At 37.8% G+C, this 26,593-nt stretch overlaps 1 protein-coding gene across 1 annotated transcript; it reads right to left on the reverse strand.

Moving 5' to 3' along the window:
• Positions 1-479: 479 nt before the first annotated feature.
• prkaa1 (protein kinase, AMP-activated, alpha 1 catalytic subunit) lies at positions 480-24,510 on the reverse strand. The gene is made up of 9 exons (XM_061733774.1): positions 24,333-24,510; positions 20,076-20,217; positions 14,085-14,178; positions 12,764-12,908; positions 11,299-11,386; positions 10,971-11,195; positions 8,774-9,293; positions 7,744-7,870; positions 480-3,595 (listed from the first exon to the last, which is right to left on the reverse strand). The coding sequence occupies exons 1-9, from the start codon at positions 24,427-24,429 to the stop codon at positions 3,315-3,317; spliced, it is 1,719 nt and encodes a 572-aa protein (XP_061589758.1). The 5' UTR covers positions 24,430-24,510; the 3' UTR covers positions 480-3,314.
• Between the last annotated feature and the right edge of the window lie 2,083 nt (positions 24,511-26,593).

The following is a 26,593-nucleotide window of genomic DNA, read 5'->3' on the forward strand; positions in this document are numbered from 1 at the left end:
TTCATTGTTCCAGTTCAATCTGAATAATTAAAGATGCTATTTGAGCTCAAAATAAATGCATGAATCTTTTTTCCTGTCGTTGAATGTTGACAATAACAAGATGTGCAATGTGTCTACCTCATAACATCCTACCTGCTTTTTTTTTGCAGTTTTTCTTTCATTCTCGTACAGCACTACTTTTATTTTCATTCCAATACTGTTTATATTTCGTAATTACATATTTTTTACCCTTTCGCTGCATGTGTGTTGAGTGTAATGCTGCTGCACAAAGCAAATTTTCCCACTGAGGGAGGAATAAAGGACTATCTAATTTTCTAATATAATGGTCCATTAATAAATACAAATAAGTGATTAATAAATCTGTTTTGACTGGACTGATAATTGGCTCTTAATTTCAGGTTAATGGGGGTAATATTCTCCAAATAGGAGTAAAATAAAATAGCAAAAAAAGAAGGATAAACAACAAAAGGAACAACAGCTTGCAATTTAGCAGTTTATTAGGCAGTTGTGTATACAAATGAATCAATATTTCCTTTCAGATTTTCACTGATCGGTCTCGTAGTTTCCTCTTTCACAACAAACAAAAATAAAACATTTCTTTCCAGCCATTCAGACCCATCAATCAGAATATCTTCCAGGAAACTTTCCTATGAGCTGGCAAAAAGAAAAAAGAAAAATCATGTTCCTGCACACATTCGTATTTCCTTCCAAACCCCTCATATGATCTATGACAAGTTTTGGTTGTCGACACTTGCAACTGCCCTTTAAAAATAATATGTTAAGTTTGACAATATCTCTCCAAAAACAGAGGTTTTGTCTTTATCATTTTAATAACTTTAGTTTAAATCTGAGACATAAAAGGTCAAATATCCGTTCATACCTTCAGCTCAAGAAAAACACAACTCGCTACAGTCAGTGATTTTGTAAAATTATACCTCAGAATTGTAAATTGTTTAAATCTGGGGAGAGCTAAACACTGGAAACCTATAATCCAAACACTGAAACTTCTTTGTTAAAAACAAAATAAAACATTAAGTTTCTGATTTTCAGTAAGAATGTGCAAAGTTCCTCAAAACCAGTTTTAAATGTACTGAATATAACACACTGAGAAACTAAATTTATACTGCAAGTTTGCTTTGGCGTTCCTATTGTCATCGTTAACTAGCGATTATTGAGGTCTTCGGTAGTTTGGCGACATGTTCAAAAGTTTTACAGTTAGGACTTCCCTCGTTTTCCTGTAATGCCAAATGCTTTGAATAATCATCTGTTAACTAACAGTACTTTAGAATGAACACCAACAATATGGATCTTTACATTTAAAGGTAGGGTAGGCAATTTCCCAATGACATCACTTTTGCTGATATTTGTTTATATTTCCTCACGATGCTCCCCGAGGAAACACACTCCATACCATGCACAAACCCTAACCCCGGTCAACTGAGCAATGTCTGTTGTTTTGTTTTTTTTGGGGGGTGGGGGGGCAGCCACCACTGTTTCCATTTTTCAGAGCCAGGGCTGTGTATGAAGCAAAGGGAACTTTAACTTTACTTATTTTTAAAGTGTACTCAGAAAATGGTCCGCAATGGTGAGATATTCACTAAATGTGACAAAAAGTGTTATGGGTTAGAAAACAGCAAAGAATGGCTTACCCTACTTTTAAAATTGCACCCCCCCCAAATAATTTTAACCAGCACGGTCTTATATTTTATGCTCGAAAAACGAAAACAGTACTTATAATGATAAGGCAACAAAACAAGCAAACTTAAACTTTAAGACTGTGGGCAAGGAATGAAAACGAGACACATACTTACAAACTCAACTAAGACTGAGTTTTCAAGGATGTTCAGGCATTTTGTTATCAAATATAAATTTGCTCCACATTTACAATCTCAATGTTTTGTTTTTTCAGTCATCTATGGATAAGAAAAAGAAAGAAAAAAAAAACACATTTCCACCCGTTTGGTTCAAATTAAACATGGAAACCTTTGACTGTGGTCAAACTTCAAAGGAATGTGTGAGTAAATGAAAAGAAAAGAAAATCCCCAAAAGTAATAAAATTATGGGCTCATAATATACCCGCCAACAGGAAATGTCAATGCTTTGTATGCAGCTGTTGGTACTAATTTTCAAACTGAACCCTGTACACGAACGAGATGGTGGAATGGCATTAATGAAATGAACATGGGCAAAAGGCATTTCATTTAGAACCCTAATCCTATTCACCAAAAACAGCAATAAAATGTGTGTTTTATGTTATATATAATTACGCCTTAATTTATTTTGATTTCAAATATGTGACACTGAAAATAATGTATTTGCATTTCAGCATTGACTGTCATGGCAATACACGTCTTAAAGGGTAAAACAGGCTATACTTATCTGAAAAGACAAAGAGATAATCAAGTATCAGAATAATTGTGATTGAAGAAAACAAAGCAGAAAAACTGACTTAAAAACAGTGTAAAAATATTTAAAAAAAAGAGGAAAATATATACCATCCAGCAATAGAACTTAATACGAGAAAAAAGAAAAAAAGAAAAAAAAAACTATTTTAGAACCAACACTCCATCCACTTAATTCACTGATAAATATATTCTCGTCTTCAAATATAAAAATGTAGGGGGACAGACAATTTCAAACTATTGTTTACAACAAAGATAAAACCATGAATATACTTAGTCTTTGACATTTAAGATCAACAAAAGATAAAACCAGACATAAATGTGATGAAGCATTCGTTCGTCCCTGACAGAAACACAGGCGTCATTGCACTTCTGAGTCTGATGAATGTGATGGTCTGCACCACTTCTGATACCCACTGAGAAAAAAAAAAAAGAAAAGAGCAGCAGGAAATAAATGAAATGTGTGCCAAAGTGCTTCTTGTATGACTGCCGCTCAGTTGACAACCTCAACCTGTGCCTTATTTCTCTGCAGGTGAAAACACCTTATTCTCGGCACTGAAAATGGGACTTGCTGTCTGCAGGACTGGATGTTCAATGTCCTCACTTCTGCACATGTTTACAGGTGGGAGGTGGACATCTGCTATCAAAAATTGATCAAAAAATTGTAAGACCCTTTCCTAAATGTCGTTCTGTCCTAGCTAGTTTAGTAGCTTGTCATTTTTCTTTTCCATTAACGCTTACAGACCCCGTCAGCTCAGATCCGTTCAGCTCAGGGAACACCAACCTGCATCAGTGCCACGTAACAATCTTTTCATCCTCAGCCAGGAGGAACTGAGCCATGAATCAGGTGCATGCTTATTGCTATAAAGACACTCAGAGAGGAGAAAAGGCGAGCTATGATTGTTTTGCAAGCTATCGTGCAAGTAGTTTAATCAGATTTGCGCACATCTCAAAGAACTCGATGGTGTGGCTTCCCGGTCGAGGGACAGTTGTGCTGTCTCCGCCTGATGACTCGATGGACGACGTCAAGGATGAAGCCAAGGAGCCTTCAGCAGTCTTGGTGGGCTGTACAGTGCTGGACGTGGCTGAAACGTCTGCTCCGTCTACATCGTTCTTAATAGTGGTGCGGTAGTTCCCCACAGAGCCAGAGCGCAGAGGAGTAGCAGTTCCAGACTTTGTCTCCAACATATCATCTGGATAACATAAGACAGGCTTGTTTTTTTTGTGTTAAAAACATACACAGACTTTTCTACACCATTTGAGATAAACAGTTACGTCCCAGGTATGAGCAGTCCCCGTTCAAAGCACCCAAATGGCTAAGAGATGTTATAAGAATATTCCCTGTGTTAAAATTGTAAGTTTCTTCAGGCTGCCAAAGTTGTGCATGCAAGACCCACTGAATCCTTTTTATCATAACAAGATTAATTCAATGATCATCAAGCTGAAGACAGGTGCTAAAATCTCACTAAATTTGTATAAATACTTAAATACTGATCAACTTTGTTGTCGCCGCTGGTTTTCTGTGGATTAATGACAGAAAAAAAAACAACCTCTAAATGGCGTGAAAAAAAAAGTTAAGAAGAATAACATTTCATCCTGCAAACACACCATCATAACTTAACCCTTCAATCCTGGAAAAACACAATTTTACTCAGAAAATCCCTTTTCTATGTTATTTTTTTAAATTTGAAGTGTATATTACATATTAAAACAGTCATTAAGAGTTTTCTAATACATTTGTATTTTGTATCTTTATGAATAGATTGGGTAATTTTATTTATTTATTTTTTTCATTGTTTTAAAACTATTTTTTTATTACCTTTTGATTACGTAGGGGGCGCAGAGGTCTCAGAAATCTATGTATAAATGATGATACACCACCCAACAACTAGCATCACATTTTCTACATTTAAGGGCCTCTGGGTTTAATATCAAACTCAGTCAGACTTCTGCTCCTTTAAGTTTTCAGTTGCACCTCCAGCTATCCACACACAGTACATACTGTATAAATTATATTAAGTTATAGTATCACACACAGTGGCTGGTTTGGGTGACTGAACCTGAAGTCAAATATTAGCCTCCTGACCGTTTATCCAGCACGCTTGTGCCAATTCAAAAGCTCACACCACTGGTACTATCTAACATTTTCCTTTGAGGTTCCGCCAAGCACTAACACAGACTTTCCAAAGCCCTCAACTCTGAATTAATCATTTACAAAGGTCTACTCTGAGGGTGCATTCTGCAGCTTAATGTTACACAACTGCAAGGAGCTTTGAGGGATAACTGTATGAAAGTTAACTTTCATGTTGAATATACAGGATATTTAAAGTTTCTAAAGCAGAAACATAAATATTTTAAGGAACTTTAGTGAATTCTTTCAGGTTTTCCAACAAATAGACATCAAGAGTTAATGAGTTAATAACTGTGGAAACGCTTAACTTCATGTGTTAAAGCAACACTATGTAATAATCCCACTTGTGGCCACAAGGAGCTACCGTGTTGACAAAACAGCCACTGAACATATGTGCTACTGAGTGGGGACGTGCTGGGATCTCTTGGGGGGCACTTTGCTGCATCTTACACCAGGGCTGACCAAAGAGGAGCGCTTTGTTTCTCTCTTTGAAGTGAACCAGAAGTGCCATTATTAAAAGCTCCAACAATGAGTCATTGATCCCCCCCATGTTTAAATGTTCAACTTAGGAGCAGAAAAACATATTTACAGTTGTTATTGTTTTGATACCAGGATTAATTTTTTTGTACTTCAACTACTACTCAAGTAAAATTATATAAAGCAACATATTTATAGGTAATTGGGAACAAACTTCAACTGTCAGCTCCTTTAAATCAGGGTTAAAAACATTACTGTTTACTGAAGCGTACTCTTAAATTAAACTTACCTGCTGTACTCTACTCTACTGCCCTTATTTTTAACAGCTTGTGCTTTTTATTATTTTACTTCGTTTCTTATCATCTTATTCTTTTTCAATCTTATTTGTTATTTACTGTCTAATTATGTCTTGCCGCTTTTAATGTCAATGTAAAGCACTTTGAATTGCCTTGTGTTGAATTGTGCTTTATAAATAAATTTGCCTTGCCTTGCCTTTGGACTGACAGTCTGTGGTGGGATTGGCTTGCTGTCACTTATGGCGCTTTTCCACTAGGGGTCTAACGTGCCGAGTAGATACTTTTTCTGTATCTATTCTGCCGAGGTTCTAAGCGGCTGAGTCGGGCTGTATCTGACATCATCACACTACATGCCACCGATTGGTCGGGGGGTTGAGTCAAACGTCTGAGTCAGGAGGCGGACATCAGCGAAAGAGCGACTCTGACTGCGGCTTCTTGTTCATTGGATTCGACAGGCAATGGCAGCACAAAAGTCTGTTTGGTGATCCAACTCTGAGGTGCAGATGTTCATAAACCTGGTGGCTGAGGAGAGAATTAAAAAAGGGATCTAGACGGGCGATAAGGATCGACACGATCCACCAGGAGCTCTGTCACTTCATAGCTGCTCGAGGCTACCAACTGACTTTTCAGCAGCGCCGAGAAAAACAAAAAAAATTAAAAAGCGTTGCCGCTTTAAGCTTCTCTCACTCTCATTTTTTAACTTGATATCGAACACAAGTCACAGACCCAGGAGCACATATATCATCTCCTACAGGTTCTACATCTCTAGTGTTGTTGTTATCTTGGTTTAGATCACACAATCAAATACGTCACAGCAGCTTTGCTCCAACGCTACTTCTGCTCCAGGTGCTGAATTGTTATGGGAAAGAAACCAGGCCGAGTTGAGTGGAGCCGAGTAGGTACTAGTGGAAAAGTGCCACTAGGCTGGTTCGCAGTACCTTCAGTGAAGTTGACTTCTGAGCTGTGAATAAAAGACCTAACAGAGTATAATCATTCTAGTAATATGGCTTGTTGTGCTGTTAACTAAGAGACGGCCACGACCGGGCTTAAGAGGACACTCAAAGCAACATAGATGATTGTTGGCTGCCCTCTCCCCTCCCAGATGGACACCTACACCACCCACTGCCTCAGCAGAGCTCAGAACGTCATCAAGCACAGTTCATGTCCCCGTTCTCAGCCAACAGTTTCACCTGTTGTCCTCTAGCAGGAGTTACAGGTGCATTAAAGTTAGGACAAACAGATTGAAAAACAGTTTCTTTCCAAGAACCATCACCACCCTGAACTCTCACGTGCAACGACCCCAGCCACCAACATAATTTACAATGTACATTAGTGCTGGGCGGTATACCGGCTCATACCGAATACCGGTGTTTATTTTTCTTATTATATGAATTTTTCATATACCGTAATACCGGTGAGTATGTACAGTAGCGTACACAACGTTGGGAATGCCGCTCGGCGCTACGTTCCGCCGTGCCGCGTGGCGGAACGTAGTGCCGCTGGATACTGTTTGTGAGGGGACTGTTTAGCAGTAGTGATGCACCGATTGTTCGGTAACCGAAATTGTTCGGCCAAAAATGGCAAAAAAACACTTTCGGTGTTCGGTGGAATAAGTGGGGAAAAAAACAGAACAATTAATAACGGCGTTGTAATATAAGGAAAAAGACCGCTCCGTAACTGTTGCGCACCACAAACATAAATCGTTGGCCAACCAAAAAGTAACCACGTAAGAATTTTACCTAACATTCACCAGGAGGTGGAACCAAAAAAACATAATGCTGGGAAATTAAAAAATGTTCAGTTCAGTCAATAGTATATTTTCTACCTTGTAATTTTGTAAAAGATCAGTCAGACAACACTTAAAGTCTTTAAGTGTTGTCTGACTGATTCTTTCACTTCATTAGAATCATAAGTGCCGCTACCTCATTGTAAACGGCATCATTTTGTGAGGCCATGCAAACTTGTATTTATACTAGTGTAGACATTAATGTTTTTCTACAATATTTCCTCCTCATGACAGTAAAATAGGCCATTCTAAGCCAATTTACTGCAGCAATTACTTTCCAAATCATTAGAAAATGTGGTTAACACCCAGTTGTGCATGAAAAAAAAAATACTGTGATATACCGTGAAACAGATATAATTTTGAAAAATACCGTGATATACATTTTTGGTCATACCGCCCAGCACTAATGTACATCATCTCACCCTGTGCACTATAATTATACCAAATATTCTGCCCAGTACTTGTCTGCATCCTGTGCAATACTTTTTTGTTCCTTCAGTTGTATATAGCGTCAATTTGCACAATTTTGCAGGACTTTTATGTTGTGTACATATTGCATCTTACACTTTATTAGTTGTAGCTCAATAGAAAAAATGTCCCACATATTTGTTTTTTGAATAATCCAATAATAAACAGAAGAATTAAACTTACCATCTATGCTACGAAAATCAAGGAGGTAGGTTCTACTGTCCACTTGGTAGAGTTGAAGGCTCATCTTGGTTTGCATGCCCGTGATCGGATTCTTCCTTCTCACACGCAGATAATAAGGATTCGCAACCTGGAGAGGTTTTAAAAAGAGGGGAGAAATGATGATTTCATAAAGCATGCTGATTTAACAAAGTGGTATGTAGCTGAACAATAGACCGTTTGTTTTTTTTTTACCTTTGAACTAGGGCTGTTCGATTTTGCCCAAAAATAAAATCTCGATTTTTTTTCTCTCAAAATCTGATTTTCGATTACGATTATTTTGTGAATTGACAAAAGGCAAAGAAGTGATTTCAAATATGCAGTTTTTTTATTGAACATTTGCCCCATCGGGCTTTAAGTGCAAACTTTGCTCTTATTAAACCAAAAATGAATGAATAAAGTGCAAAACTCTGTAAAATAAGTTGAAATTTTTTTTTAAAAAATATAATAAAATATAAAGTTTTATCTCTGGAAAAAAAAAAATCAGCAAATCAGCACTTGCAAACATACAGTAAGTTATATTTCCAATTAAATAAAACAAGACATTTTCTAATTAAACTAAACTGGGTCTTTGCATGCTAAATAATAATGCAACCCATGAAGGAGGTAGAGGTGTGTAATGTCAGTCACACATTTGCAAGTTTTTTGCAAAGAACACGAGCCGGTCTAGCGCATCTGGCTTGAGGGATGCCCGGTGGCATGTTACAACGCCCCCTCCTACACTAAAGAGCCTCTCCGGGGCACTTGTCGCAGGTATTGAGAGGTATTTCCATCAATCATTAATATGTGTGCAGACAAGGTAAAAAAAATAAAAAAATTAAAAAAAGTAAAAAATCGATTTTTTTTACATTCTAATTACATAATTGCGGTTACGATTTAAAATCGATTAATCGAACAGCCCTACTTTGACCTAAAATATACACAACACTATCTCAGATGTGATATGTAAACATCAGCCTCCCTATGTACTCTTCTTGTGGACATTCCTCCTCACCTTCCACTCATAATCCAGCTGTTTCATGGCACGGCACACTTCCGACATGATATCGTTGGGTCTGCTCTGACTGCGAATACCTAGGTGCCACTTTGCCCTTCTAACACCCTGGTGCTTGGACTTCTGGGGGTTCAGTTCATCCAGTGTATGACGAGGCCTCGGAGGAGTCTCTGCCAAAAGAAAGGGGACGCGCTCAGGGTGGGGCTTGATGACGCTGGCCACAGCTCCACCAGACGTAGTCAGGTGTTGGTCCTCTAGAAAAGAGTCCGGAGGGCTGGACGCCAAGTAGAAATCCTTAGCTTCATTCATGATGCGACGATTGTCAATGATGAGGTGGTAGGCCACGGCTAACGGATCCTGGTGGTTGCGACTGTATATGCAGGTCAGGACTTCCTCTTCTGTGCATTCAAACTTCTCGCAAACCTCCTTAAGGGCTTCATCATCTATCATGTTGTTGCTGTAGGAGGGGTCCTCGGGAAACAAGTACTTGGGTAGGTCTTGTTTGAACCAGTCATCCTCTCTGTGGGGAGGATATAACAGTTAAACTATGTTTTTAAAACTTGTTTAACTGTCAAAAAGATCTCACATTCTTAATTCAAAAGGGAATATGTTCTAACCTTTAACCCGGCCTGTCAAACTTGGTCAGGATCATAAAAGTTCTTAGAGAACATGTTATTACTAGATTATTTACAGTGTTTTATGCCGTTAAATACTGTTAAATAAGCTATTACTTAATTTTCTGAAAACTGTTAAGAGTGATTCGTAAATCTGAAAGAGAAAACTATGACCAACAAAACACCGATCACGCTGTCGTTGTTTACATCAAATTACAAAAACGAGCAAACAATATAAAAAAAGGGGAAAAAAAATGTCATGCAGAAATATTAGCTGTAAAATGCTAAAGATGCTAAAGAACTAAAAAAAAGTAGCTCAATTTAAAAATTGACAAATTAAAAAAAAAAATTATAGATCTAAAATAATAGATACATATAGAACACTAATATAAATTATCTTCATATTAAACTGTCTAAATTATGCAACTTTCCTCCTGCAGCTGTCCTCAATCGTGAGTGACCACATTTATTTTCTTCTCTTCTTTGTTCATTTTCTTTGTTCATTTTCTTTGTTTTGTTCATTCGTTTTGTTTTATTAGTATCTTTTTGTTTCTGAAGTCTGCCTTTTGTTGAAAAGGATAGGCAAAATAAGCCAAGAGGCTTCAGCCTATACCTTGTCAAAAAAAAAAAAAAAAAAAAGGAAATGTGTACATATATATAATATATATATTTATACCTGTGTGTATACATATACAGTGTGTATATGCAAACATCTTAAAATGTAAATGACCAAAACAAAATAAACTAAACTAAAACAACAGCGACAGAAAACCATCTATTGGAAATGAAATCAAACTCAACTAAAGGCCTAGAAGACTTTGTCCTGGTCCACATTGATGGACATGCCTCTGTCCTTTCTACTGTATATCAGAGTTTGGTAGGATGCCTGGACGTCAGCTGCAACACTGGAGACCCGAACAATTCCTCCCAGGGAACTGACAGGCATTCACGTGTCTGAATGTGAGATTATAAATTAATTCACTTCATTGGGAGGAAATCCTGCATCCTGCATGGTCCCTCTGCAGCAGAAGTACGACTGCCCCCTAATCACATGCATCATCAAAATAGGAACCTTTCTATGGCGGATGGAACTTTAGCACTTTGGCACTTTAGCTACAGCTAACCTATAAAAAAAAAAAAACGTTTTTTGACCAGAAAACATCAAATGAAGGACCTGATGCATACCTTAATTTGTGATCATGTGACGTTCATTTTTGCGATTATTTTGCAATTATTATTATTGTCATGTCCACGACAGACAAGAGGATGCCTCCGGTTTAAATGCTCCAAAATCGCTGTTGTGCTGATCCGGTATGCCAATTTCAAAATACATTTAGGATTAAATATAAAGTATTCCCATACTTTTGATGACTTAGGGCTGTTTTTTGGGGGCTTTTTGCAGGACTTTGTTTGGCACGCTGTGAGGAGGTCGCAGTTTTGGTCTCCATTCTGCAAAGTGCAAACTGTTTGTTTTGGGTGACCCACGAGTTTGTGGCGATGCGTCGATGACAGAACTAATCTACACACGGCAAATTAGATAGCGTATGCGTTTTTACCTTTATAAAAATCTCTTCAGAACTTACCGAATCTCTTTGATGGTGGCTCTCTTCATTGGGTCCACCTGCAGCATGTGTTTAAGGAGGCTTACTACCGAAGGGTTCAGATACTGCGGGGTGAAAAAGATCCCGTCGCAGATTTTTTTAAAAAGTGTTGGCACGTGATCATCATCAAAGGGGAGTGTCCCACACAACAAGGCATAGAGAATGACGCCACTACTCCATATATCCACCTCTGGACCAGCATATAACCTGAGGATGACAAGCAAAAAGAAATGAAATAAAACAAATACCTAAAACTGTTCAAATGTCATTCTTAGATTGACAAATACAAAGAACAAATAAGCAAAATTACCTTCCTGAGATGACCTCAGGAGCAGCATAGTTTGGAGAGCCACAACTTGTCCTCAGGAACTCTCCGTCTGACATCATGTTCGACAAACCTGCACAGCATTTTAAATTGGTATGTGTGCAAATGTTTGACACATTATACACCCACTCCTTAAAACATAAATCAATTCCTAACTCCACGATCCCAATGTGTCATAATTTATCCATTTTTCCCCTAAGACTTCTGCAGGAGGAAAAAGGAAAAGGGACTTCCTGTGCATTATTTCATCTGTCCAGCTTTAAAGGGTTAATTATTATGTATGATATGCTGGAGTTTTGTTCAAGTAAAAATAAAAGTAATTTATTTACAATATTTGGCTGCTATTTGTCAGAGAACATGGTGTTAGCCAGGTAAAAACAGAAATATTGTAATTTCTACGGGATAAATTATAAAGTAGAAGTAATGGCCCATATTCATCCGATAATCTACTGTCAGCACAGTTTAAGCACATCCGCCCAGGATGGAAAAAAGCTCTGGCAGTGAGTAAAAATGGGACAGATTTAGCACACAGCACAAACATAATACAAATTTAATTGTGAAGCATTAAAAAAAAACAAAAAACATTTGGACTATTCAAAGTAGTAGAATTCAAGTATTCAAAGGTGACACATAGTTTGAGCTCTTGCATGAGCTCAAGATAAATGTTTCTAAAACAAGCTGCTCATGTGCGGCACAATCTTATCAAGTTTAGGAGAGCAAAAGGTCAAATTTGCAGTAAGCTTTTACAACCACGAAGCATTTTACATTGTTCTAACCCTCACACTTTATCTTATTTATTCACATTTTGCCACAACAAGCCTTTCAAATCTTCCTTCACTTTCAACAGCGATTAGCTATCCGTTTCCTTCATTTTGCTGACAACGATTATTATTAATTATTATTTTTATTAACAGCATTTTAACTTTTTCTAAGCCATGATTTAATAAAGGCCTTTTATATTTTTCTAACTTCTTGAGTGCCTCGGTTTTTCTAAATTGTTTTTGAATCTTTTGGATCCCCATGCCGAAGAGCACCTGAAGTATACTTTTTATACACCCAGCAGCACTCCATGCGTTTGTAGTTGCCTTAACGATTAATAATAACTGTTATATGACTATGATGCGTCAAGCAGGTGTTTATGTCCACATGCCAACAAAAAAATGACTCAAGGAAACAGGACTTCCTTTTCTTCAAACACTTGTCTCCTCCTGTCTAAAAGTCAATTCTGGATGGAATGTGAAACATCTTCAAGAACCAGGAAAGGGAAGTCCAGTTACTTTTGGGTATGACCAAGACATGGATGAGTAAAAATCTCCACCAGCGCACCAAAAAGAAGATATAAATCTGGAACTACTCATAAAAATGGGGTTATAAAAGATGAGCTGCTGGTGCTAACTTCCATAATGCATCTTGCACAAGACTTTAAAGTTTAGGACTTAAGTATACGTACCGAAATCTGCAATCTTGGCATTCATGTGTGCATCGAGCAGCACATTCTCAGGCTTGAGGTCTCGGTGTACCACCATGTGCCTATGGCAGTAGTCTACAGCTGAAATGATCTGTTGGAACAGTCGTCGACTCTCCTTTTCGTCCAACTGTGAAAGCAGAAATCATCAGTCATGTGCGACATTTCTCTGTGACGCAGCATCACTTCTTGTCATGCTTTCACATCTCTCACAACCGCTGTTGGCTTGTGGTCCACAGTGTAAAGATTCATCAATATTCAGCACAGGTTGTAAATCCCAACATGCAAATGATGGCCCCCCTCTGTGTTCTAGGGCTGCAACGATTCGTCGACGTTGTCGACAAAAAACGATAATCAAAATTGTCGACAATGAATTCCATTGTCGACAATAGTCGCCAGACGTGTTTTTCCAACGGAGTGAGGCGTCTCACTTCAATACGTTCTCTGCAGAGAGTCGCGCATGCGCGATAGCGTCTCTGCCAAGCGGTAGCGGGTAAACAATAATGACGGCGTCCCGTCCTGTAGCTGCTGCATCGATTTCACCCACTTGATAGAGAAAAAAAATATGATTTTTATTTTTTATATAACACATTTGCCTGTTCTTAAAAAATGAAAAATAATGGACAGACATTTTATTAATTTTTTGTATGAACAGGGGCAAAGTTGAATAAAATATCTACAGGACTGTCTCAGAAAATTAGAATATTGTGACAAAGTTCTTTATTTTCTGTAATGCAATTAAAACAACAAAAATGTCATACATTCTGGATTCATTAAAAATCAACTGAAATATTGCAAGTCTTTTATTATTTTAATATTGCTGATCATGGCTTACAGCTTAAGATTCCCAGAATATTTAAATTTTTTTAGCTAGGATATTATAGTTTTCTTAAGCTGTAAGCCATGATCAGCAATATTAAAATAATAAAAGGCTTGCAATATTTCAGTTTATTTGTAATGAATCCAGAATGTATGACATTTTTGCATTACAGAAAATAAAAGGACTTTATCACGATATTCTAATTTTCTGAGACAGTCCTGTATTTTTCATTGAAGTACCCATCTTTCTCGTGTTTATTATCATTTGCCACATAATTAAAGCGACATACTAAATTTGAGAAAAAATTACCAATTATCCGATTAGTCGACTAATCGTTTCAATAGTCGGTGACTAGTCGACTATTAAAATAGTTGTTAGTTGCAGCCCTACTGTGTTCCTCTGGTTACTTATAATAAAATATAGACGGAAAAGTGGGGCATCAATACAAAACAATCTCAGGCCATTTTCAGTGTTATAGTGTCTTACTTTTCCGTTTTTGCAGATGTAATCAAAGAGTTCACCGCCCGAGACGTACTCCATCACCATGAAGATATCTGTAGGGGTGCTAATAACCTGATACCTACAAGAATAAAGAATAATCAACGGTCAGCAGATAGAACACAAAATAGCTCACACAACCATCTGTTCTTATCGCAGCATTAGTGCAAAAGAGAAAAAGCATTAAAAAAAAGCCAGCCTCTCCATTAACGGTGGAAAACAGAAACATTATCAGCAGCCAGATAAAATACATGTGTGCCCTGCATGACTCATCAAAATATCCTGAGGAACCCATGTGATCGGTCTCATGTAAGTGACTCATCTAAAGCAGGAAAAACTCTCAACCACTCCATCATACTGAACATTTTATGATCACGTGTAAATAAATCTCAGGTATGGTTTTCATGTCCCTCTGCCGCAGGTGTTGTTTAACAGAATGCAAATATCTGTAAATGATTGAATGTGCGCAATATAAAGGAATGTGAAAGACAGCTACTGGCAGCCCCGGCCCCGGTGTGTACGCCTGGTCAAGTCAAGTTACACCGTTTAAGTGTGTTTAGTCAGACAACAGATAAAATTTAAATCTACTCCTCCCAAAGATCCTGAGCCAAAAAAAGCAGCCAAAGCTGCTTTCATTAACAGTGATTTAATCTGCAGCACAAGAACATCTAGTTTCCCTCTAATGCTGGCATCTGACAACAGAAAATCTGTAAATGAGAATATTGCCTTTGTGCAATAATAAGTGCGCTGATGGAGGTTTGAACTTGACAGCATCTGTCCCTCTTTGTTACCATGTTATTACAAAAAAAGAAATCTACACTTGCTTAAATTGTATCAAGGACAAGTAAAAGCTAGGTAAAACCTGTGCTGATAGGAGTTACAGACATGTATGAACCTTTAAAAAGTTATTTCAAGCTGGCACAAGCCCAGCATGACAAGAAGCTAGTGTGAGGAAAACAACCAGGGTCGTTTTTGGCTTCTGGGCCAAGTTGACGTAAACTCCGGTGGGAACAGCAGACGAGCATATCTGGTGGTCGAGTTGTGGTTCATACGTGACCTAGTTGGACTTTTGACACTGAAGCAAAGAGCAAAGCTGTAGTGAGAATGTGGGGCTGTTAAAACAATGCACACTGTGTCTTAAGAAAAAGCAGCCGGAGACATTACAGTTAACTACCGATACCAGGATAACCTGTAATGATTAAGACAGATCATCATCAAGTGCTGTTTTTTTAGTGTAATCTTCGTAAACCTGAAGTAGACTTTTTAATTAACATTTAAAATAAGATATAGAGTCAAACGATACCATTTCTATGAATATGATCTTCTATCCGTTTCAACTGTGAAGCAGTCAGTGTTTGCATTTTTCTCACTATCAGCACAGCTCCGCCCCCTCCCAAATGTACACTCAACTTCTCATTGACAATTTTGCTAAGTCATCCACATGAAGATTGTTCTTTTTCCTCCTATTGAAGGGTTTCACTGGAACTATCGCACATGCTCCCGGTTTTCCTCATAAACCCATGTCCATTTACGCTACAACTATTGCCTCATGAAGCCTCAAAGATGAAAAAACTCTGCCCTCTGGTTTTGTCTTCAAACTTTCCAAATTTAGGCAGCCCCAGTCCATTTATTTTGAATACATCAACTGTTACACTTAACATTCAAATACCCCAAGAAACTCGATTTTTTTTTACAAATTCGATTCATACACAAATTGAGGTAGCTTCAAACAACGAGTCAGATTTTCCAAGATGCACCTCAGTCTGAATGGCCTGATCCGTCAAACAGAATTTCGTGTTTTAGGTCATTTGCAATGTGACACTAGGGCTGTTCGATTAATCGATTTTAAATCGTAATCGCGATTATGTAATTAGAACGATGTTAAAATGTGAAAATCGTAAAATCGATTTTTCACTTTTTTTTTTTTTTTAACCTTGTCTGCACACATATTAATGATTGATACCATATTAATGATTGATGGAAATACCTCTCAATACCTGCGACAAGTGCCCCATGGGAGAGGCTCTTTAGTGTAGGAGGGGGCGTTGTAACATGCCACCGGGCATCCCTCAAGCCAGATTCGGTAGACCGGCTCGTGTTCCTTGCAAAAAACTTGCAAATGTGAATATCAAATGTAATGACTGACATTACACACCTCTACCTCCTTCATGGGTTGCATTATTAATTAGCATGCAAAGACCCAGTTTAGTTTAATTAGAAAATGTCTTGTTTTATTTAATTGGAAATATAACTTACTGTATGTTTGCAAGTGCTGATTTGCTGATTTTTTTTTCAGAGATAAAACTTTATATTTTATTATATTTTTTAAAACTTTTTTTCAACTTATTTTACAGAGTTTTGCACTTTATTCATTCATTTTTGGTTTAATAAGAGCAAAGTTTACACTTAAAGCCCAATGGGGCAAATGTTCAATAAAAAAAACAGCATATTTGAAATAATTTCTTTGCCTTTTGTCAATTCACAAAATAATCGTAATCGTAATCGAAAATCGGATTTTGAGAGAAAAAAATCGAGATTTTATTTTTGGGCAAAATCGAACAGCCCTATGTGACACAAACAACAACTATGCCTCCCAACAAGTTCAGAGTAATAAAACTAATCCATTTGCGTAGTTTTCACATTACAAGTTGTGGATGGATGCAAAAATAAAGCAGCACACAGTACCTCCACCATTTCTGGGGCTTTCTTTTAATTCAAAAAGTTGCACCCCACCTTTGCAGAACTCTTTGCAACAAGCAGCAAAGCCAGATCACCACGCTTTATTTCAATATGTTACGTCCGTTCTATGTGGGTAGGTTACTATTCCCCATAACCCTAAATAAATAGATCAGGTTTTAGCCTTTTATGTTGTGATTATGGTTTATGTTGTATGTATGTATTGATGGTTTCTTGTTGCTAGACCACCTTATTGCAAGGCAAATTTACCTTTGGGTTAGGGATGGGCGGTATGGACAAAAAAATGTATCACGATAATTTCTGGCATTTATCCCGATAACGATAAAAAAAATACCAATACAAAAAGTGTCATCAACGGGAATCTTTCTTTCTTTCTTTCTTTCCTTCTTTCTTTCTTTCTGGCATTTATCCCAATAACGATAGTCGTTTCTTTCTTTCTTTCTGGCATTTATCCCAATAACGATAGTCGTTTCTTTCTTTCTTTCTTTCTGGCATTTATCCAAATAACGATAGTCGTTCTTTCTTTCTTTCTTTCTTTCTTTCTTTCTTTCTTTCTTTCTTTCTTTCTTTCTTTCTTTCTTTCTTTCTTTCTTTCTTTCTGGCATTTATCCAAATAACGATAGTCGTTTCTTTCTTTCTTTCTTTTTGGCATTTATCCCAATAACGATAGTCGTTTCTTTCTTTCTTTCTTTCTTTCATCCCAATAATCTTTTTGGCATTTATCCCAATAACGATAGTCGTTTCTTTCTTTCTTTCTTTCTTTCTTTCTTTCTCATTTCCTCAATTTATCGTTTTTACCGTGAGATGGCAAATTCTATTGACGGTTTATCGTGAATGGTAAAATATCACCCATTCCTACTTTGGGTACGTTTAAATTGAACTGAACAGAACTGATTCTAACCATGTGGACAAGGGAGCTTTAGGCCGCAATCTTGCCATAGCCACACTTTTAATAACAGCAAAAAAACAACAAGAGCAGAACAGTTCCAGGTTGAACAGAGTGCATGATAAGAGCATACATGCCCTTTGAAAGGCCATAATTCTCAAGTTTTTAAGAACGGAAAAACAGATACACAATAACAGTGTTATTAGAGTTAAAAGGGAAATAGGGAACACTGTGACCCAGAGGCCAGAGAACCTTGTCAAACATGGGATCTGACTCTCATGCATAATGTTTACATTCTTGTGCAGGCATGACATGGAAGTGGTATTTCAGGAAATTATACACGGCTCCTGGTCCGTTTAACAACCCTGTATATGTGACATTCAGATGCTGGGCAGGAAGTACTACAGCAATTTTCTTACAGTAAATTTAGATCTGTCCTTTTTCTTAAGCAAGTTTCCTTGCTGTAATTCACAGTACGGTACTAAATGTTGAAACTACTACTACTTTTTTTATACCCATTTCATGCTGTCGGGAGGGTGGAGGGGTTGCGTTTCAGAAGTCAGACTGGCTGTGCAATAGGAATGGACGATATTTTACCGTTCACGATATACCGTCAAAAAAATTCCCCACTGTAAGAATTTGTCATCTCGCGGTAAAAACGATAAATTCCCGTTGATGATGTTTTTGTGTAAAAGCTGGATTTATGGTTCTGCGTTAAATCGACGCAGAAGGATGGAAGGAAATGAGCCTGAAAGAAAGAAAGAAAGAAAGAAAGAAAGAAAGAAAGAAAGAAAGAAAGAAAGAAAGAAAGAAAGAAAGAAAGAAAGAAAGAAAGAAAGAAAGAAAGAAAGAAAGGAGCCTGAAAGAAGAAGAAAGAAAGAAAGAAAGAAAGAAAGAAAGAAAGAAATGAGCCAGAAAGAAAGAAAGAAAGAAAGAAAGAAAGGAGCCAGAAAGAAAGAAAGAAAGAAATGAGCCAGAAAGAAAGAAAGAAAGAAATGAGCCAGAAAGAAAGAAAGAAAGAAAGAAATGAGCCAGAAAGAAAGAAAGAAAGAAATGAGCCAGAAAGAAAGAAAGAAATGAGCCTGAAAGAAAGAAAGAAAGAAAGAAAGAAAGAAAGAAAGAAAGAAAGAAAGAAAGAAAGAAAGAAAGAAAGAAAGAAAGAAAGAAAGAAAGAAAGAAAGAAAGAAATGAGCCTGAAAGAAAGAAAGAAAGAAAGAAAGAAAGAAAGAAAGAAAGAAAGAAAGAAATGAGCCAGAAAGAAAGAAAGAAAGAAAGAAATGAGCCAGAAAGAAAGAAAGAAAGAAATGAGCCTGAAAGAAAGAAAGAAAGAAAGAAAGAAAGAAAGAAAGAAAGAAATGAGCCAGAAAGAAAGAAAGAAAGAAAGAAAGAAAGAAAGAAAGAAAGAAAGAAAGAAATGAGCCAGAAAGAAAGAAAGAAAGAAAGAAATGAGCCAGAAAGAAAGAAAGAAAGAAAGAAAGAAAGAAAGAAAGAAAGAAAGAAAGAAAGAAAGAAAGAAAGAAAGAAAGAAAGAAAGAAAGAAAGAAAGAAAGAAAGAAAGAAAGAAAGAAAGAAAGAAAGATAAATTCCCGTTGATGACGTTTTTGTGTAACAAACATGGCGGATCTGAGAGCGAGATAGATTTATAGTTACAAAGATGGAGTTGAATTGGAATTTTTTTTATCGTCATTTTTATCGTTATCGGGATAAATGCCAGAAATTATCGTGATCAATTTTTTAGTCCATACCGCCCATCCCTACTGTGCAATAGATTAAAACTGATACTCCAACTGTCCAATGCATGTGGTTTATACCCATGACTCTGATCTTTACCGCCTTAAACGACATGTCTTCTTTTTCTCTTGTTGGAACTCTCGAGATAATTTTAAGCCCTTTGCTTTATGGACAACTTTACATATACCCATCTATGTTTGCGGAATACCCACAATCCTTCACCTCACAGTTGAAATTGACGCCCACGATCATTAATGAGCCCTTACCTCTAATGCTTAACTGCCTCAGATGTTGCTGCAATACCAGCAACAATTTAAATGGGACAAACAATATGATTATTGTCTCAAAAAATGAATAAATATGGCTGGGATATAAGTTGTAATTCTTTGGAATTCACATTATTGAATTTGAAGTTCAAGGAGACGAGGTCACTTAGTCAAGAATGACAAAGTCTGTGGTGATGAATAAATAATAAAGTAGGCAGTTCTGCAGGACAAGCAGAGGACTGATGGAAGTGGAGACTGGGTCAGACAAATACTGTCCTAGATGGATGTTTCCTAAAACACATTATTAAAGGCTGAAAATAGCTCAGTGGGTGGCATTAATGTGGCGGCGGGTGGATTATGGTGCAATCAGCAGTGTGTAGTGTGTAATCTAGGACTTACAGTTTAATTATATGAGGGTGCCTGAAAAGCTTTAGGTTCTGGATCTCCCGCCGAATCTTTCCCACCACGTCCAAGCTGCGGATCTTCTGCCTGTTCAAGATCTTCACTGCTACTTGGTGCTTGGTAAGCTCATGCTGGCCCACTGTAGGACACACAGAAGAAACAAGTGGCTCAATAACAAGAAAGGCTGAAATGCAAAACCTATGTTACAAATACGGAAGATGACAAACAAGCTTCCTATTGTAAAAATTTAAACTTCTAAAGAATAACGGAAAAATGTAAGCTGTAAATCTGTTAAAACCGGTTACTTCTGAAGAATTTTTCCTAACAGTAGTATTGTTATTATCATCATTATTGATTTATAAAGAAATAATTGGCTTTTTTATGTGAAAAGACAGAAAGAGAGCAACAACTGTATTCATTTAGGGTCATTTTAATCATTGCGTTCACTGCTTCTTGCTCATATCAAATGCCTACTACGTTTAACGGCAACTCCTTCCTGATAAAAGTATACTTTTGGAATTCCAGCTTGAAATTTACTTTGGATGCACCGATTGCAATTTTCTTGGCCGATTGTAGTTACTGATTTTCAGTGAGAGTGATCAGCTTGTGCCGATTTTGCCATTCCTGATTTTTCAGAATATTCAAAACTCTAGAAATATTTTTTCTGGTGTTGTTTTTTGCCATCATTTCCATTTCTTAACATTTCACTATTTCTTCTATCAAGATTGCTTGTCCTATTGTGGAACAGTTTTATAAGAGGAATTTTTAGATGAACCTTCCAAATTGGTGATTCTGGCACATACAGACACGTCTGTGCCGATTAATATTTGTGTTATCAAACTATAAAATGTACTTGATATATATATTTCCCTAAATGTATTAATTCATGTTAAATACAAGCATTTGGGGTTTTTTGCATCAACTTATTTCCTCAGTACGTGCTCTATGTATCCCAGTGGAGCAGTTGCTAAACATTAGGTGTTTGCGCAATGCTGTATCTCAGGAACAGCCCGTTAGATTTGGGCACTTGGTTCGCAGATCAACACTTCAGTTATTAGCTCATCAGAATGAAGAAAACATGAATGTTTACCATGAATGCTCTCTTGTGAGACTAAGGCCCCGTTTACACGGAGCAAAAACTGAGGCGTTTTCATGCGTTTTGGCCGTTCGTTTACACGAAAACGGAGCTCAAAGCCCCCAAAAACGATCATTTCAAAAACTCCGTTTTCACGTTTGCGTCTAAACAGATAAAACGGAGGAAAACTGAGATTTACGTCACATTACGCGACAGAAACGTCACCAGCAGCGTCATGAGTGCGACCTGTGATTACAATTTGTTTGGCCACCGTCAATATTTTCTTTTATTTTACCTGTTTTAAATTCTAAAGTCACACTTAAAAGTAACTCCACTTCTCTGTCACTCCAAACGAAAGACTCTCGTTCCGTCTTGGAACTAAAGCCTGAATTATGGTCCCGCGTTAAATCGACGCAGAGCCTACGGCGTAGGGTACGCGGCGATGCGCGCCGTACGGTGTGCGTCGCCGCGTAACCTACGCCGTAGGCTCTGCGTTGGTGTAACGCAGAACCATAAATCAGCCTTAACTGGAAGTTACACGTGTCATTTGTTGATGTTTTTTCCAGGATTCTGATTGGCTGGCATGACGTTAACAGCGTTTTCATGCGAGTCCGTGTAAACGAGGATATTTTTGAAAACGTAGAGGGGAAAATATCTGTTTTTGTAAATACCCGGCTAAGTGTAAACGTGGCCTAAATGACTGATTTGACACAGAAACTCAGGATTACATGAATCAAGAGGAGTTTTGCATTGAAATATGATTTATGATGGTGATGAAACACCACAGGTAAGACTAATTTCAAGGTTGGACTGCGGAAAAATACGTTGTTTTTTTCTGCTGTTGTTTAGAGTCTGAGAGCAGCCAGATCAAGTGATCGTTAGTGCCGTTTATTTCTGGGGCACGCCACATTCTCTTCTTTTGTGATGTGTTCACCATGGCTGGTTTCAAAATACACATCTTTCAGAATCGGCAGACTGTTGGTCTCATCAGATTGCAGGACTTGAAGTCATTTTGTTATTCATGTTGTGACTGATAACCAACGGAGGGCCACACACTGCACAATCTAACAGCAACTTGATTACCCAAAACCACATTTGATCACTAATGGAAAATGAGGGACTATCATACATGAAAGAGGGTTGAGTATTTGAAAATGGACCAGGGCTGGAAACAAAAGGGTGCAAGCTGTTCATACTGTGGCATGAACCATTATTTGCATAGTTCTAATAGGAACTCCCCCGACAGCTCTAGGATTTTGGCTTGTTTTTATTTCATCACAGCATCTTTGATAAGTCTCTGAGTTGTTCACACATAACAACCAAGTGCTAACTCCTAATTGCTTGCCAGTTTCCCCTCAAACTCATAAACAAGTTCAGCAAATGACAAATTGGGCCCAAAATTGTGTAGTCTAGTCCTTTCACCTTTTTTTTTTAATGTATATATGTTAATATGTTAAAGCTGAGCGTCCTGTTCACTTGTATATTATATTGTGTTTTTTATGAATGAAATCAGCTTGGATGAAGAAGATGAAGATGGAGAAGACGATCAAACTTGACTATCTAGAGGAAGTAAAAGTCGTAACAAGGTTTCCGGGTTTCTGGGTATAAGCGGATTATTAAGAACATCATTTAACACACCTTTGACATGATACTGACACTGACATACATTCAATTTAAAGACATAAAATCCAGAAAGATGGTGAGGAGGCAGTGCAGCTACACAAAGGAGTTGCTGAAGAGCACTGTTTGATTTACGCCTTGCATTAGAGGCAAAACACTAAACTAGGAATGGGCGATATTTTACCGTTCACGATAAACCGTCAAAAAAATTCCCCCGGTAAGAATTTGTCATCTCGCGGTAAAAACGATAAATTCTCATTGATGACGTTTTTGTGTGAAGCCTGAATTATGGTTCGGCGTTAAATCGACGCAGAGCCTACGGCGTAGCGGCGACGCTCAACGTACGGTGAGTGCAAAGGATGGCTTTTATTTATTTGTCCTGTTTCTTTATTTCTCAGGTTGTATTTTTTCTACTTTGTGATTTTATAAGCTAAGAAAACTTGAAGGACAATGGTACTTTTGCTGTTTGCACTGTTATCCCACTGTTTAAGCCATACAGTTTGAATAAATGTTGAATCTGTTCTTACATTTCAAACTTGTTTCATTTGAGTCATTACAGTTTTGCAGTACAGGTGCACTAATTTAATTGGTTTTTATTAATTCACTTTAATTGGTGTAGTTTAGTAGCATTTATTATTCTTTTAGAGCAGTGTTTTGGGGGCTCCAAAGACTGAATGTGGAGATAGATTTATAGTTAAAAAGGTGGAGTTGAATTGGTATTTTTTCTATTGTCATTTTTATCGTTATCGGGATAAATGCCAGAAATTGTCGTGATACATTTTTTAGTCCATACCGTCCATCCCTACACTAAACATTAGGCACTCAAGGCCATAATCAAAAGGGATCAACTGCAGCAGATCAAGCTTTTCCTTATACAAAAACTTGAGTGCAGGGGAGAAATGACTCACTGGGAATCGGACTGTAAACAGCACTAGTGGCTCTCCTGTTTGTCTAGAGGGGGCTGGTTGCTTCAGGTCATTTGGAGATATGAAATCATGTTTCGGTTTCAGTAAAGAAAGTGAGCAAATATAATGATTTTGAAAAAGCAAAACAGGTCGATACATATTAAACTAAAGGTTACTGACGTAGGTGGATACAAGTGCCGCCCTCGATATTGGCAACAACCACGCAGGGCGTGTGTTTGGCTGCACAGCTCCCTCTCCACACACCCCTAAAAGCTTTTACATTCCCCCAACAGAGGCAGAATGAAACAAATGAGGCTAATATTAAATATAATATCAGACTTATAGCATTTTGGCACGAGGAATAAGAGAAAACGACGCAGTTGTTCTTGCAAAGACATACTTGAGGTAGTTTACTTCCCAGTGTGGCTTAGCTCTCCCCGCTAAAGGGAAAACATAGCGTCAAAATATTAAGTCTAAATGCTTTTCTTGTTTTTTATGCAGAAAGCGTCACATTTTCCATAAATAATGTGAAATAACAGCATGGCATAAGCAGTGTCCACCTGGTGAGTCGACGAGTTAGCTGTGACGGCTAAGGTCTGGGCTAAGCTGGAGGCGCCCATCCACCATCTTTACGCGGAGACTTGTCAGACATACCTTTAACCTTTCCAAACGTCCCCACTCCAAGAGTGTCCCCGAGAATGTAATGTCCTATTTTAACTCGTCCTTCGTGTTTCTGTTTTTCCGTCGCCATCTTCCCGCAGTGGCCTTTCTGCGGGTGTTTTTTTTGTCTTTTTCTTGCAACAGAGACGGATGCGTCTGAGTCTGCAGCCGCTCCGCTTCACTCTGCGGGGAGGCCACGCCCCTTCCCCTGCAGGGAGGAGGGAGGCCACGCCCCTTCCCTCTGCAGGGAGGGTAGGCCACGCCCCTTCCCTCTGCAGCGAGGGAAGGCCACGCCCATTCCCTTCCAGGGAGGTGGAGGCCACGCCCCAGGAGGGGAGACCACGCCCCTTCTAGATGACGCAAGGTGTTGCCTTCATCCGCACTCGCAGAAAATTCAAGGGTTTTTTTTTTATTTTTATTTTTTATTGAAAAATATCTTTATATACAAACAACAAGGCATCAAACTTTATCAAAATGCTTCAAGGAACAGGTGCATTTGAGAGAAAAAGGAAAATAATGAAAGGGGCTAGGGCTTATCCAATAAATTATATTCAACAATTATGTGTAAAATCAGAATCAGAAATCAGAAAGGGGGTTTATTGCCAAGTTTGTTAACACACACAAGGAATTTGTTGTGGTGATTGGTGCAATACAGTAAAAGTAAAAATAAAAATAAAAATATAAAAGCAAACAAGTATATTATGGAGATAAAATAAGAGATAGAATAAAGTAAAATGTATAAACAGAAATAAACAGAAATGTACAATATGAGTATGATTAAAAAGTGCTGGATATGAATCTTTACAAAAAGTGACGTAGACGATGACAGGTGATAGATAAAATGTATAAACAGAAATTAACAGAAATTAACAATATAGACTGAAGTTGTATTGCATTTATTTTTGTCATGAGTTTAAGGGCTTTAGAAAAGTGAAGGAATTCGTTATGGAAAACACAACATCGAGGTTTCACTTTCATATACTTGGATTTGTGGATATGGAATTTACCCAGAATTACTAACCCTAACCCTAATCCTGCAGATCAAAAACATTTAGATGAAGCCAGTCATGTATATCCTGCCAAAGGGTATTAGAATATATGCATTCAAAAAATAAATGATCAGTGGTTTCACAATCATCACAAAATACACAGTTATTAGTTTCAATACCAGATCACTGTCGCAACAAATCACTGGATGGGTATACACGATTTAAGGTTTTAAAATGGAGTTCTTTTGCTTTGGGAGTAATTGGAAATTTTAAGTATTTTGTTCTTAACATGGTGATGATATGTTTGGGGTAAAACTGTAAGATTGAATTTCTGTAGGATACCGAGGGGTATGAAATGAAATTAAACGTTATTAAAGAAAATTAAAGTGTTATCAGGTTGTTCTTCTTCTCCTTTCGGCTTTTCCCTTCAGGGGTCACCACAGCGAATCAGTTTCCTCCATCTGAGCCTGCTCTGAATCCTCTTCTCTTACCCCAACTACCTTCATGTCCACTTTCGCTAAATCTATAAACCTCCTCTTTGGTCTTACTACTACTACTACTACTACTACTACTACTAATACTACTACTACTATTACTACTACCATTTAGCAGATGCTTTTATCCAAAGCGACTTACATCTAAGAGAACACAAGCAAGAAATCACATACAGTACAGCATGGATAAGTGCTGGTCAGACTGCTGAGAGTCCAGTTGGATACAGGTGCTGCCATGCTAGTGCTAGAATATAATTTTTTATTTGTATTTATATTTTTTTTACATATAAGAAAGCTACGTCAAAAAGTGCGTGCAGCTTACTAGCTGCAGAAGTGCTCCTTAAAGAACTAAGTCTTCCTCTGGGCCTCTTACCTGGCAGTTCAAAACTCAGCATCCTTCTACCAATATATTCACCATCTCTCCTCTGGACATGTCCGAACATCTCAGTCTGGCCTCCCTGATTTTAACTCCAAAGCCTCTAACATGTGCTGTCCCTCTGATGTTCTCATTCCTGATCCTATCCAGTCTGGTCACTCCCATAGAGAACCTCGGCATCTTCATCTCTGCTACCTCCAGCTCTGCGTCCTGTCTTTTCCTCAGTGACACTGTCTCTAAACCAAACAACATCGCTGGTTAGGTTTTGTCAAATCTTATTAACCGTTTTGGGAAATCGACTTACAAGACTGGATCTCAACAAAAAATCTTCTAACTAACCCCTAACAAGATAGGATGTTATATTTGGGACCACCCTCAAAGATAAAATAGGAATCA

Source organism: Cololabis saira, chromosome 11 (assembly GCF_033807715.1).
Source record: "Cololabis saira isolate AMF1-May2022 chromosome 11, fColSai1.1, whole genome shotgun sequence".
Classification (NCBI taxonomy): domain Eukaryota; kingdom Metazoa; phylum Chordata; class Actinopteri; order Beloniformes; family Belonidae; genus Cololabis; species Cololabis saira.

Bases quoted from the DNA above. Each gene is read 5' to 3' on its own strand.
- prkaa1 (XM_061733774.1), bottom strand. From the start codon at position 24,429: ATGGCGACGGAAAAACAGAAACACGAAGGACGAGTTAAAATAGGACAT. The intron at 14,179-20,075 runs GTAAGTCCTAGA...TTATTCTTGTAG, and splicing joins CACCCTCATATAATTAAACT to GTATCAGGTTATTAGCACCC. The intron at 12,909-14,084 runs GTAAGACACTAT...CTGCTTTCACAG, and splicing joins ACATCTGCAAAAACGGAAAA to TTGGACGAAAAGGAGAGTCG.